Here is a 14,871-nt window from a genome sequence, read left to right as displayed (position 1 = left end):
AATCCCTTTGTGCCTAGACCATTCATTTTCATTAACATTTAGCCCACCGCCACAACACAATACTCCTCCTTCAGGAATTTCTCTGCCTAATTAAGACCAGAACCACATTCGCTAACCTGAGCCCATAAACACAACTAAATCAAGGGAGAAAAAAACAGGAAAGTAATGTACTTCATTATGCAATATCTTTGCTTGTATCAAATGTTTGTTTCCTACATGTCAGAGAAAGATGTTCCCACAGTATTTAGAACTAATTTGATGAATTCCAGATAAATTACACTCAAGTTTTTAAAAATCTATAATCTGTGTAGGCACCCACACTGAGGGTGTTTATTTGTTGGGCACATGTATGATTATCGGGTCTTCCTTTTCTTTATCCCGATTCATTTATCTAGAGGAATGAAGCGGTCAGTTGAGGTCAGACTCAGAGGGACATGCAATTCATCATCTTCGGTTGAAATGCACTTAGAATTCTAACAGCAGATCTCTCTGCCCCATCCATCAGGTGTAGTGCAATGATACATGGCATTCTGTGTTGGAGTAGCAACATTTTCTCTCCCTTCTGGTGCCAGACAGTACAAGGACACTATGAGGTAAACAAATATGATTAAATAAACCCCATCCTAGAACACTAATAAGGCAAGTACATTTGCACAATTCGTAAAGAGAGGATATTGTTTTACAGTTGGACACTTTATTTTCAAGAACGTTGCATAGTAAACAGATTTTTTTGCAAGGAAATAACTATACAAGTCAAAAGGTAAACGGATATGTCATTGATGGCTCTTCCTTTGAGGTTAGGTATACAGCCATAAAGAGGTATTGAGAAAATGCATCTATATGAGTCCAAGTCTCCCTTGGAGGTTTAATACTTCATAGATGGCAGTAAAAATACATATTTGTCAAGTATATATTAACCATTGTATTGATTGGTCTAAAATACCGTTCATGTAAAATGACAGAATAGTGCAAAACTTCTGTTTATCCCAAATGGCTGAACATAAAGAAAATATATTTTTTAAAAAATCTACAATAAAGTAGTTGGAGCTCAACATTAACATTCTTTAAGAGAATGTTAATGGAATAAAAATACAGAAAAACTTCAGAGTGAAACATGGACACAAAGTTAAATTATAAGCATTTCATATAACCCTATGAAGTAAAACTTGGTAGACTAATACCATGCTTAATAATAACAAAATTAATCCCTAGAAAAAGCAAATGCTTGAAAGTTTAAATACTGTACTTTGATGTCAATTGGAGTGTATAAATCTGGATCAACTTCAAAATAAACAGATTAATACAAAATCTATCAGAATCGACTCCCAAATTGTCATTTGCTTACAGGTTCCTCTTCAGGCTCACTTATTATACTCCCATACGAGGTCATCATCAATCCCGAATAATTTATTTGGTGCACTAAAGATACCTACTGCAGTATTTAAAAATTACATACACAAAAACACATTACTTTACATAAAACATGCATAATCCAACCCTAAAGACAAATGTTACATAGTTGCAGTCTAAATTGTGGTGGTCTCCACTGTAGTTTCCTCCCACCTTCCTTAATTTAGCTGCCAGGTCTAGTTTCAAGCAAGAACAAACAATATTCCACATACAAACAGTTGCATCCCAATTATACCTTCAGTTTCTAATTCCAAAAGCTTTTGGTTTCTTCATACTTATCAGCATTGGCGGTTTGATCTTTGGTTTATCTTCAAAAAGCTGCGCCTCGCTCTCAGTCGTTGGAAATCGGCGAGCGTAAATGTCTGTATACTGCCTCTGAAACTGTGGGGGGGGGGGGGGGTTTAAATAGTACACAAATGTGCAGTGAGATTACATTTGTACATTTTAGTCATTACATTTTCATACTGTGTAGTGAGTTAAGAGAATAAGATGAAAGTGTTCACACAACAACATGCCGTCTAACTTGTTACCTGCTTGAGCTTCTTCTTCTTGTCCTTCACAGACATGTTCTTGTCTTTGACCAGGCTCTCCAGCAGGTCAGCGATGGCAGCCTGCGACACACTCAGCTTCTGCTCCTCAAACTCCTTGGTGCTGATCTGTCTGCAGAAGTAGTAGATGGGCATGGGGGCGCCCACACCACCACTACCTGGGTAGGTTATCTAGAGGAGGAGAGGATAGTCACACTTTCAACACGTCACGGTCTACTTTCTTTAAAGGTAGACTCAACGATATGACGTAAATGCACAAAGTAAACAGAATAGTGGGTCAATTTCCACAACTAAGAGCATCGAAGCGCAAGGCTACATTTCTCCGCTGTTTTGGTCCCGTAGCTACCACGTTGAAAACAGTGTGAAGGGAACCCCTTGCACATGCACAGATACTGTGTGTGACTGTGTGGGAGTGAAGTCTTGCATCTTGCTCATCGCAATATCTACGGTGTTGCTCGTGGCAACGTCATTTCGTTGAGTCTACCTTTAAATCAATGAAAATTATATTTCATTACAACTGATGTAACCAACTACCGTATGTAATGGATGCCTTATAAGAAAAGGGAGTGACAGTATTATACCTGTACTTTCCTGAGGTATTCCACATGGTCCTGGACAGCGTTCTGCAGATAGACCGGCACCTGGAGTATCTCCTGGTGGTGATCCATGAGGAAGGAGACCAGTCTGGTGGCCAGCAGCTCATCCAGGTCCATCTCCTCCTCACAGCCCAGCACGCAGCGAGAGAACGTATGCACCATCTGGAAACGCAACGGGATTGAATAATGGAGTTATGAGGATATGTTCAGATCACCATGCAGAAACCTGTGTTTCTCTCAGCCCTCACCAGTGTGCGTGTTCCTATGACGTCATGGAGCCGAGGCATGTCCACATTCTGACTCATCCGGGAGATCATTCTCATCAGCAGCTGGAGCTTCCTCCGGCTGGCAGGGGGCAGCAACAGGGTGCAGAGCTGCAGAGCCTCAATGGCCACCCGCTCCAACTGAGGCTGGAGGAGACCTTCACACATATACACAACCACACTACTGTACACTGGAAGGGCATGTATTCAGCCCTTGATATGCATCAGATCAAAACGATGCACACACACACTGAGGCTAATGAAATGCATTGAAACGGATTAAGCATCTGTGTGATTTCACCTGGAAGGTTAAATCAATGTTATATCTCTACAGCAAGAACTGCATTAACTATGTGTACAAGTTATTAAATGTAACGTTATCATTAAATGTAATTGTAAATAGGCATGAGGAGTATCTAGGCATAACACTTTAAAACAGGGCTGTTTGAAGTTCTGGATAGTATCCAGATGATTACAATTGAAATTCATGCAGTGATAACCTTCTCTTAAAGGAGAATTAGAGTCTCACCCCATATTAGTGCAAGCCCAATGAGTAATGTTAGGTCAGGTTTTAAGACATGCAAAAGCACAAACACCACAACACAAGCATGCAGATGTAGGCTTACTTTGCTCGGAACTCAGATGGCGTGCATAAGTGAACACAGAGGGCAGAGCAAGGGTCGGCCTGGACAGGTCCAGAGAGCTCTGACAGCGCCTGCTAACAGAAGGCCTAGCTCTGAGGTCTCGGAGGTCGATGCTGCTGGCCCTCAGGTTGAGCAGACTGGGACCCCTCAGGCCAACAGTTGAGGAGGAGTCTGGCTTCACGGTGATCTCTGCTACAGGGGCGTTAATACTGAAACAGCTGGCAAACTTCCCTCTGTGCTCAGCTATATCCAAACAGGTACCAATGCTCCTACGGCGCTTAGGCATGGGTTTCTGACTGACTGAGAGGTTGTCCATTGGTAGTGAGATGCTGCTTCTGGCACCCTCGCTTTTGGAGCTGTGAGTGCTACCCTCTACAGACGTCACACCTGAACTGGTGTCGCAACTGGGAGTTGCCATGGTGACAAAGACTTGGGGTTCAGAGTAAGGGCAGCTGTCTAACACAGACAGAGAGTCTGTTTTATTCTGAGGTGGGGTGATGTACTTGCTGCCACTGTTACTTTTGCAGGACGCCAGACTCTCTGTAGACTGGAACAACTTGTGTTGGGAGCATGAGTCAGACTCCGCTGATTCATCCAGGATTCTCTCCAGGGAGCAACTCCTGGGTCTTCTGAGCCTAACTGATGATGCTCCACTGCTCTCTGAACATGCAAGACTTGGAGAGCTGCCTCCCAGGACGTCCCCAGAACTGGCCCGTCGGCCTGGCAGACCCATCTGGGGGACCCTCCTGGCACAGCCAGTCTTCAGAGCTGCAAACGTAGACTGGGCCTTCGAGCTGAACACCTCTCTCATTGGTGAGTCGCCCTCTTCAAAAGCCTCTTTCCGAATTAAGCTCAACAGCAGACATTCCGTTGATTTGAACTGGTTAACAGCACCATTCATGTGAGGGTTTTTTGCAGACTGGGGGTAGCTGGGCTCCTCTTGGTTTTTTCGCTTTCCTCTCTGAGTTTTAGGAGCCACAATGTAGCCACATAAAACTAGCAAGAGACAAAACAAAAACACTTGTGAAGCCGGCAGGACATAAACAAGGGAGTGGGCACATTGTGGGGAAAGGGAAGAGCTAATTGGACACACATGAGTTAGTTATAACAAAAAGTCACAGCCACAGAGCAGTCACGTCACATCCTGTTAGGAGGGAAATAACACATAAACCAGTTGCAGTTTCATGCTGCTTGTATTGGATCTGGTCAATCATATTGTTCAGTTGCAGAGTGGAGACAGGGCTCAAACAAAATCTCATCCAAAAGATCTTATAAAAAAAAAAGACATTTCATAGAGAAGGATGAATATGAGTATAGTAAACTTTTTAGAACATTTGCCTGAATCCAATAACCACACCTGAGATTTGTCCTCTACTTTAACTTAAAAATAACTGCAAATGTTGATAGCTTAGTTGCAAAAGATGGAAGAATTACATTATTGGTTAATTGAATCCAGGTTTTAGTAACACTTTAGGTTAGGGAGGAACAGGGAAACCTTTCTGTCAAACCATTTCACGTCTAACAATACTGCATTCAATTTAAGATCTTGCAAAATGCATACATACCCAAGATGTTGACAAACAACTCATAGTACTCAAATGTAAGAAGTGGCTGAGGGAGGCTGTAGAAGTAGTCAGAGACTGTTTTAAACACATCCCTCTCAAACCCAGGATAGGATGGCTGGCTGGAATCATACTTCGGCCCTAGAACGGGATGGGTGACATTTTTTAGATGTTGGTCTGAAAACAAAGCTCTCATATTGAGAGTCTTGTTTTGTGTGAGGTGAAATCTTCTATTTCTCAATACAATATGCCACTAAAACGGTTGAGTAAAATCTTACTTACAGTTTGCAAGACATTTCATTGCAGACAAAACCCAGTGTGGGAGGTCATCTGTGGAGAAAAGGCAAATAAATGACCATGCTTCTTACGTAGTCTACATTGTGTACAGTACACACAGTGCAGATATAAATCAGAGAAAGAATAGGCTATACCCGTCTTGTCCTCAAGTGTAACAACCCCATGCTTGTTCACATTGGTCATGTTGTACACAATGTTTTGAGGATTGATGTGTCTTGGATCCAAAACATCCTCAAGTGCGGTCAATCCCAATGTTTTCTGAAGGCTGAAATAATAAAATGGCAATGGATTAAGGATCTACTCATTAAAACGTTAAAATAAATTATGAGTGGATCTTACTGTGTGAGAGTGATGCCTCTCCAAACATCCTGAATATCTTCCTCTGTTAGTTCTCTGGGCTGGACCACTTCAATCACAGGCTCAGTTTCCATATCTTGTTTTGATGGATCCACATTTTCCTGTGAGAAACAACAATTTCTCAGTCAATTATGTAGATAAGTGAGCAAATCGTACCAGGGGCATAATAGGGGACATTTTTCTAAAATATCAACAATACTTACTATAGTCTCCTTGTCAGGTTTCTTGGAAGTCCTAAATTTGAAGAAGCCGTCCTTTTCTTTCATTGAGAAATTCTTCTTTACTGACGCAGGCCCTGACACAGGTGGGCGATGGGGAATTGGTTTCAAAGGAGATGTTGAAGCAAACCTAGGACAGCAAAGGTGAAATAACATTATTTAAATAAAAAACAAAATGTATTGTCAATCATATAGGCTACACAGAAACACACTTCGTTACCACAGACAAATATCCAGTTTAGTATTTGCTTTGATTGAAATTACTACAGATACGTCTCATTACAGCAAGCCATCGATGCAATTATTTAAATGATAAAAACACCCAAAAAGATTACTTCGGCCAGAGATGGTAGAGAAAGCATGACATCCCACTCCCTCATTTTTACGGGGCGGGGCCGCACTGGTCTGCTTATTGCCCCATGGAAAGGAGACATCTCACTGGCTAATTTTTTTTATGTTCGGGCGTGGACAATAGACACACGGCGTGGCATGGCTTAACGTGACCACGCCCCGGAGTGGGGTACAGCCGTAGGGTAGTCCCGTTACGCCCATGTTAAATGGACTACTTTACACATAACCCGACAACGTCTATTCTCTTTTTCTATCATTCTATAAAACATATTGGATATGCTTGGTTGGTCATTTAACATACTTCCATGTCATCTTAATCAACAAACTACATACTTCCTAAAAACACGTTCATTCTAAACGTAAAATTGTTAGCATGAACAGAGACTGTCGCATGGAATGTACACTACTGTTCAAAAGTTTGGGGTCACTTCGAAATTTCCTTGTTTTCCATGAATACATACATGAAATGACTTTTAATAGGAAATATAGCAAAATGCATAGGAAATGTAGTCATTGACAAGGTTAGAAATAATGATTTTTAATTGAAATAATAATTGTGTCCTTCAAACTTTGCTTTCATCAAAGAATCCTCCATTTGCAGCAATTACAGCCTTGCAGACCTTTGGCATTCTAGTTGTCAATTTCTTGAGGTAATCTGAAGAGATTTCACCCCATGCTTCCTGAAGCACCTCCCACAAATTGGATTGGCTTGATGGGCACTTCTTACGTACCATACGGTCAAGCTGCTCCCACAACAGCTCAATAAGGTTGAGATCCGGTGACTGTGCTGGCCACTCCATTATAGACAGAATACCAGCTGACTGCTTCTTCCCTAAATAGTTATTGCAGTTTGGAGCTGTGCTTTGGGTCATTGTCCTGTTGTAGGAGGAAATTGGCTCCAATCAAGCGCCATCCACAGGGTATGGCATGGCATTGCAAAACAGAGTGATAGCTTTCCTTCTTCAAGATCCCTTTTACCCTGTACAAATCTCCCACTTTACCACCACCAAAGCACCCCCAGACCATCACATTGCCTCCACCATGCTTGACAGATGGCATCAAGCACTCCTCCAGCATCTTTTCATTTGGTCTGCGTCTCACAAATGTTCTTCTTTGTGATCCGAACACCTCAAACTTTGATTTGTCTGTCTATAACACTTTTTTCCAATCTTCCTCTGTCCAGTGTCTGTGTTCTTTTGCCCATCTTAATCTTTTCTTTTTATTGGCCAGTCTGAGATGGCTTTTTCTTTGCAACTCTGCCTAGAAGGTCAGCATCCCGGAGTCGCTGCTTCACTGTTGATGTTGAGACTGTTGTTTTGCGGGTACTATTTAATGAAGCTGCCAGTTGAGGACCTGTGAGGCGTCTTTCTCAAACTAGACACTAATGTATCCTCTTGCTCAGTTGTGCACCGGGGCCTCCCACTCCTCTTTCTATTCTGGTTAGAGCCAGTTTGCGTTGTTCTGTGAAGGGAGTAGTACACAGCGTTGTACGAGATCTTCAGTTTCTTGGCAATTTCTCGCATGGAATAGCCTTCATTTCTCAGAACAAGAATAGACTGACGAGTTTTAGAAGAAAGTTATTTGTTTCTGGCCATTTTGATCCTGTAATCGAACCCACAATTGCTGGTGCTCCAGATACTCAACTAATCTCAAGGCCAGTTTTATTTCTTCTTTAAAATCAGCACAACAGTTTTCAGCTGTGCTAACATACTTGCAAGAGTATGCATGGGCGGCGCACAATTGGCCCAGCGTCGTCCAGGGTAGGGGAGGGAATGGCCGGCAGGGATGTAGCTCAGTTGATAGAGCATGGCGTTTGCAACGCCAGGGTTGTTGTGGGTTCGATTCCCACGGGGGGCCAGTATAAAAAAATATGTATACACTAACTGTAAGTCGCTCTGGATAAGAGCGTCTGCTAAATGACTTAAATGTTAAATGTAAATGTAAGAGGGTTTTCTAATGATCAATTAGCCTTTTAAAAATGATAAACTTGGATTAGCAAACAACGTGCCATTGGAACACAGGACTGATGGTTGCTGATAATGGGCCTCTGTACGCCTACATAGATATTCCTTTTTTATTTTATTTTTTTATCAGCCGTTTCCAGCTACAATAGCCATTTACAACATTAACAATGTCTACACTGTATTTCTGATCAATTTGATGTTCTTTTAAATGGACAAAAAAATTGCTTGTCTTTCTAAAACAAGGACATTTCTAAGTGACCCCAAACTTTTACGATTATCAGCCAAAGAGCCGATTCCAACTGACTTTCTTCAATTAGCTAGCTAACCCTGCTTTTAAGATGCCAAAAAGCTGTTGCTTACCGTTTTGTTTGAACAGAGAAAAGACCACCAAATTAAGTTTAATCAACTGCCCAAGGACCAGGTTAGACGAACCTTATGGTTTCAGGCTATCGATGATGGAAAGCTGTGGGCTCCGGTTACTCGATACATTTGTGTGTGTTCAAGCACTTCACCGGTAAGTCGCTTTGCATAAAGCTTGCTAGTTAGCTTGTAGTAAGGACTAGTGAGCTGTATCCGTCCAAATAACAGCTATAATATTATTTTGCATTTGAATATTTATGCAAACTTGGAGATTCCACCAAGTAGGTGTAGACATCACCATATAGGCTACTTTGGTTAGGGCCATTTGGTAAGGTTCTATGCCCAGCTGGTCTCAGGCAAATAGTGGAAGTAGTTACGTGACAAGCGAATTAGATCGAGACGAACTTCTCTCGCTAGCCAGACAGCTAACCACCCGGCAAAAATGCTAGGGGTTAACAAACAGTGACGTAAGTATAAAGCTACAGCTTTACTGTAAGTGTTAGCATGTCGGGTAACAAATTAGAGTGGCAGAATAAGTATCATGCAAATAATTTGTTGTGACAGCCAAGTATGTTAATAACGACAAGTAACGCTGAAAACGTTTATTGAAACGACAAAAAAAGCTTCAGTTTGCTTAGGATGACGCCAAAGTTAGGCTAATTACATGGAAGTAACAGGAGTACCCTACGGCTGTACACTAATCGGGGGCGTGGTCACCTTAAGCCACGCCTTGCCATGTGTATCTATAAGTAGACCAAAGCCAGCTGTTTCCCCTCAAGTGAGAATGCGAAAGATTATGGAGGAACCGTGAGCTCATGCGGGAAAGCATGTTCACACGAGAGAGAGAACGCCCTCTTATACAGGAACATTAACAATTTTTTCAATGGTAAACGGCCTGAGTGAACTATTTAGGCTACCTGTAGAGATGGCTGTTCTCTTCCATATCTTCTGAACCCCATCTGCCCTTCACATCCTCGATCACATGATTTTTGAGGAACTTCTTCAGCAGCTGGACAGTCTGTTGTCTGGTGACATCTGGTCCGAAGTTACTATTGTTCCTGAGCAGTTCGTGTAACCAGTCGACAGCTGCTACGGCAGTAAAACAGTTCCCATACACTCTGAAGTGTTGTCGATGTTTCCGCAGAGGCATCCCTGCTCGGAATAGCTTTGTGACTTCATTCCACTGCAAATTAAATTGTTTTAGCCATCTATATACACACATACACAGTACTTTCAAAAGACTAGCTAGTTATCTGTAACATTGCATTTTAGTCATTTAGCAGACGCTCTTATCCAGAGCGACTTACAGTTAGTGAGTGCATACATTTGTTTATTTTTTTCATACTGGCCCCCTGTGGGAATCGAACCCACAACCCTGGCGTTGCAAACACCATGCTCTACCAACTGAGCTACATCCCTGCCGGCCATTCCCTCCCCTACCCTGGACGACGCTGGGCCAATTGTGCGCCGCCCCATGGGTCTCCCAGTCGCGGCCGGCTACGACAGAGCCTGGATTCGAACCAGGATCTCTAGTGGCACAGCTAGTACTGCGATGCAGTGCCTTAGACCACTGCGCCACTCGGGAGAGTCGTCTAAACTTGCATATTGTTAAAAGGTGCAATCTGCAGGTGCTACATACATTTTTGGACATGTGAATTAATTATATGTACCCATTGATTCTTGAAGAATATAACAGATGCCTCATGAGCTTTGTTTAACTGTCGTACCCCATCAGAACCCAAAATATAAACTTGTTTTACTGTAGTCTGATTAACCAGGCTGTAATACACAATTAATTGGCCTGAAAAATTTGCTAAATCGTGTAAACGTTCCTTACAAGCCAGAAGGTTGAATAACATTACATTTGCACTTACTCTACCGGTTGTCTGTGAGGTTTGTCCAATTTTGTATTCAGATTTCAAATATTATGAAAAAAAGGTGTGGATTGTTCTCCACCCTCCCCTGATTCAGAATATACAATTTTCATTGTCATGGCATGCTTGGTTAAATAGCTGCTGACGAGCGAAAACCGGATATCCAATGTAAAACTGATATTCCCTTGGTGCCAAACCTAACCATATACACACCAGCTCTCCAAAAAAAAATTCAGAAATATATTTTGTCTCAAATTTCGAGCAGCTGAAGTACAAACCCCACAGACAACCGGTAGAGTAAGTTGAAATGTAATTTCATTCAACATTCTTACTTGTAAGGAACATTTACAGGTTTTCAGAGTGTATATACACCAATTTGTAAGTCGCTCTGGATAAGAGCGTCTGCTAAATGACGTAACTGTAAAATTACAGCCTGATTAATCAGACTAGTTTACTCCAGTGTTTGTAAACAAAATAACTAACACTATATAGCACTATAAATGTAACACTATATAGCCTAAAAACATGGTTAAACGATCATTTTGATATCATGGATGGTCAGTCTTTGCATCCATAGATCTCGAAAACTCTGATGCTGTGTTTGAACGTTTAGAAACGTCAATAATCATCGCTTGAGATATGGATTTCGAAACATATAGCCCTTATCTTTCATCAGCAAGAAATACTCCTTCAAATAAAAGATACTTACAGTAGCAGTTTTGCACAGATCCATACAGCTATGGGTGCCTCAATCCAACGAAACTACCCTTCTGCTACACTTCCAGAATTACAGCTTACACACAGGTGTTCGCTAATTAGCACAGGTGATCGCCTCGTCTTCCACAAGTGCTGTAACATGTAGATATGGCCGTGTGATTTATCGCTGATATGAAAGATAAGGTCCTTGCTTCCAAAACCATACCGCGTGTTAATTTTCTGATTGAGCGCTGGGGCTCTTAACAAATATCCCCCATACAGAAGGACAACTTCATCCAATGACTCGTATGTGTAAGTGAATTGAGAGTCATGATCAAGGGCTAACATAGCTATGTCTATGAATTTGAGAGTGGTTACATTTCTCCAGCCCCATCTCTCAGCTTTCAACCGAAACAGGGGCGGGGAGTGTTTCAACTGCTAATTGCTGATGTGAACACATCCTGACGTTGGCAAGTCACCATAATAAATGATCAAGGGATTGTCGCTAACGTTACTAACTAGCTAATCCTCAGTAACATATTGCTGGCCTAAAATGTATGTGGGGCTGTCCGACTCTGGAAAAAAACAACACTGATAACAGACAGCGTTATATTACATTGTGAGTGATCTGCACGGTTCTACAGTAGCTAGTTAGCCAACTTGCAGCATAGCTAGCTAGCTAGCCAGCCAGCCAAGTTACAGCATACTAGTTAGCTAACTTGCCAGCCTATTTTCCCAAATTGCAGCATAGCTAGCTGGTTTGCCCAACTTGCAGCATAGCTAGCATCGTAACGTTAGCTTGTTAGTTAACGCTTTAACGTTGGCTAGCTAACTTCACAACAAGAAAAAGTGTACAAGAAAAGCTTACCAGTTTTGTCGCCCTGTAAGGCCCGGGAGTGACAATATGAGAACTCATCATATTGACGCTAGAATCAACGCGCAAACAACCCAAATGATTGTAGTTTGTTGGTTATCAGTGCCCAATTTGCCACATTGTCGACGGCGACGCAGCCACCAGTGGCATTCCACACGGTTTAAAATTACGAGCATTCTTCTGGAGGCAGCTGATTGGACAGGATCTTTGTCATGTGACTATTCATAAAGCTGGTGGACAAATGAAACGAAATAGTACGGTGAGATCAAAACAAATAGGCGAGACCTTTGGCGACACTCATGCACGATTACGCAATTACAGGCAACAATGTATGTAATTATCAAAAGAGATTATCAAATTGATATCATGTAGCAGTGAATTCTGAGAAGCAGAATTTGAGTGAAACATTGAATGTAGACTGCCACCTGGTGCATGCAGTATGATCCCACAAACAACAGAGCAGTACAGTAGCCTACAAAGCTAAAATACGCTAATTCAGTTTGTTTAGATAAAAGCGTCTGCTAAATGGCATATTATTATTATTATTATTTAGTTTACTTAACAACATTTAACTATAAACATACCTACAGTGAGCCGATACTGTAAACATTAACATATATAAAACATGAATTATAGCCATTCATGAGACGTTAAGTAACCATTCATGAGAAGTTCAGTTCACTAACCATTCATGAACAGGCAGGTACTGTTCTTTGATGTGATTGGCATCAAACTTTGTGACTGAGTTTTTTGTTGTACAAACTGTTTACAACAAAGCTGCTCATTAAAAGCTGCTGGCTAAATTGTGCAGATGGTCCTAAATATTACATTGAAAATGAAAACACCACTATTAAAGAGGGACGAAAATTAGGTCTTTTTTGGGGAGCTGCTCAGATCTTCAGAGGAGGAGGAGGTAGCTTCAGTACACCCAGTCCCTCCTGCTGAGCTCTACAGGACAGGAAGCTCGAATACTATCATCTCATCACCGAGGGCCTCCACTGTCCAGGGTTACTGCCTGCCCCGTGCCCATTGTTCCACACACTCATTCATACCCATGAACCTACTCCAGAGAGTAGTAGATGCTGGTTCCCGTAGACAAGTCCTCCCTTATTCACCAATATTAATATTATTCCATAACTTAACCCTAGAGTCTAATCATATTCAGCGATATTGAATTATTGATGTACCTTTCTTCAGGATATGGGAAAGTTAGTAACACAGCAGGGAACTGTCGTGTGGGAATAACAACTGTAATCATGTTTATAAAACCATAGAATCTCCTTCCCCCGGTGTAATATCAGGATAACAATGTGTCATTTGGGTATTTTGATAATGGTTTCTTATAGCTTAGATCTTTGTAAAACCTTCAATAAACAATATGATGAGGGCTCATGGTGAGGAGTGTGAGTTTGACAGATGGGTGGGAAAACAGAGCAAGTGGCTCTACTTTGTATAATAAAAGGCTTGGGTGAGTTGAATTACAGTGGGACACAGCTGGATAGCAACACTCTGTGTAAATCATCTAAAGAGGGCCTCTCCTTTTGTTTCTTTGAGAAGGTTTCCGCACTTTGCTTCTGCGATGTTCTAATGACCTAATAAGCCAATGCATATACCGATTCTTTAAAAAACAATACATGTACCACAGAGAAAACAGTGATATTATATGGAAATTGTTTTCTCTGGCCTCTTAACACCTCCTGCTGTGTGTTATCCAGTTAGGCATTGCTGTGACACAAAATATGAAAGTAAATGGAGGGAGGTTAGATTCACATGATAAAAAAAGGTTTAGGGTAGTGCTTTAGATTTGCTAATGTCAGGACTGATTGTAAGAAAAGATTGAAAATGAATAGAGGGGTGTTGTATTGTCCAACAGTAATAGGAAAATAAAAACACTAAACTAGTTCCCATTGTCACGGATTCTGCAGAGGCTGCTCCTCCTCCTTGCTCGGGCAGGCTTCGGCGTTCGTCGTCCCCGGAGTACTAGCTGCTGCCGATCGATGTTTCGGTGTTTGTCTAGTTTAGTCTGTATTGTTTACACCTGTTCCCCATTATGTTTGATTGTATGCCATATATTTACCCCTGTCTCTCATTTGGATTTTGTGTGTGATTGTTTCTTTGTGACGTGTGTCGTTGGTGAGCGGGTTAGTTCCTCCCTGTGTGGAGGTATCCTGTTTCGTGTTCTTTGCATTCTGAGTAAAGTACGTTTCCGAGAGTTCTGTGTCCTGCGCCTGACTTCTTCCACCACATTTCACTGACATTCGTGACACCCATGTCTTTTACTCATGCACTTACAATCTCAAAACTTTGAAGACTTGCACAACTTGAGACAACACATTGTATCTAACACATTGTATCTAAAAGCTTCTGCTGTACACTAGTCCCACTGTCCAAGATGCAGACGTAGTAGGCCCATTATCGTGTATGAGTAATGTACAGCCTGTAGGATGCATTGACGCTTTGGATTCATACTCCATGCTTGACCCAGATCTGTTTGTACTCCTGCCATGCTCTGCAGCTAATATTTCTTTGCATATATTACTCACTACATCCATCCCCCACAAGCCACCACCAGACCCTCTTTAGCAGTGATTTAGATCTGCAGAGTACCGTCTATTGCAGTAAGAGAGGTATATGTCATACATGGACATAAGTGAAGGTGATGTAAAGGCATGAGGATGTGATACAAATCATTTAAATGAGGATCACTGTGCAATAGCTCTTGGCCAGCAGTGGACGATTATGGTCTCATATAAACTACATGTGTGGCCATCAAATTATGTTGGAATGAAAGCTTTACTATGTCTTTGGCTGCGATGAGTGAGGAGGCGTGTGTAATACACAAGCATATGATACAGTG

The 14,871-nt window shown here is 41.7% G+C and overlaps 1 protein-coding gene across 1 annotated transcript; it reads right to left on the bottom strand.

Annotated features, from left to right (window-relative positions):
• Positions 1–681: 681 nt before the first annotated feature.
• depdc1a (DEP domain containing 1a) lies at positions 682–14,154 on the bottom strand. The gene is made up of 12 exons (XM_084164638.1): positions 12,009–14,154; positions 9,488–9,753; positions 5,881–6,025; positions 5,660–5,778; positions 5,455–5,585; positions 5,306–5,353; positions 5,027–5,164; positions 3,444–4,457; positions 2,803–2,975; positions 2,540–2,716; positions 1,941–2,129; positions 682–1,791 (listed from the first exon to the last, which is right to left on the bottom strand). Exons 1-12 carry the CDS (start codon positions 12,057–12,059, stop codon positions 1,648–1,650), a joined length of 2,595 nt encoding a protein of 864 aa, XP_084020764.1. The 5' UTR covers positions 12,060–14,154; the 3' UTR covers positions 682–1,647.
• Between the last annotated feature and the right edge of the window lie 717 nt (positions 14,155–14,871).

The sequence above is a fragment of the Coregonus lavaretus genome, assembly GCF_964263955.1.
Source record: "Coregonus lavaretus genome assembly, chromosome: 6".
NCBI lineage: Eukaryota > Metazoa > Chordata > Actinopteri > Salmoniformes > Salmonidae > Coregonus > Coregonus lavaretus.
The sequence above is the reverse complement of the archived record's forward strand: the minus strand, read 5'-3'. Positions and strand labels throughout refer to the sequence as shown.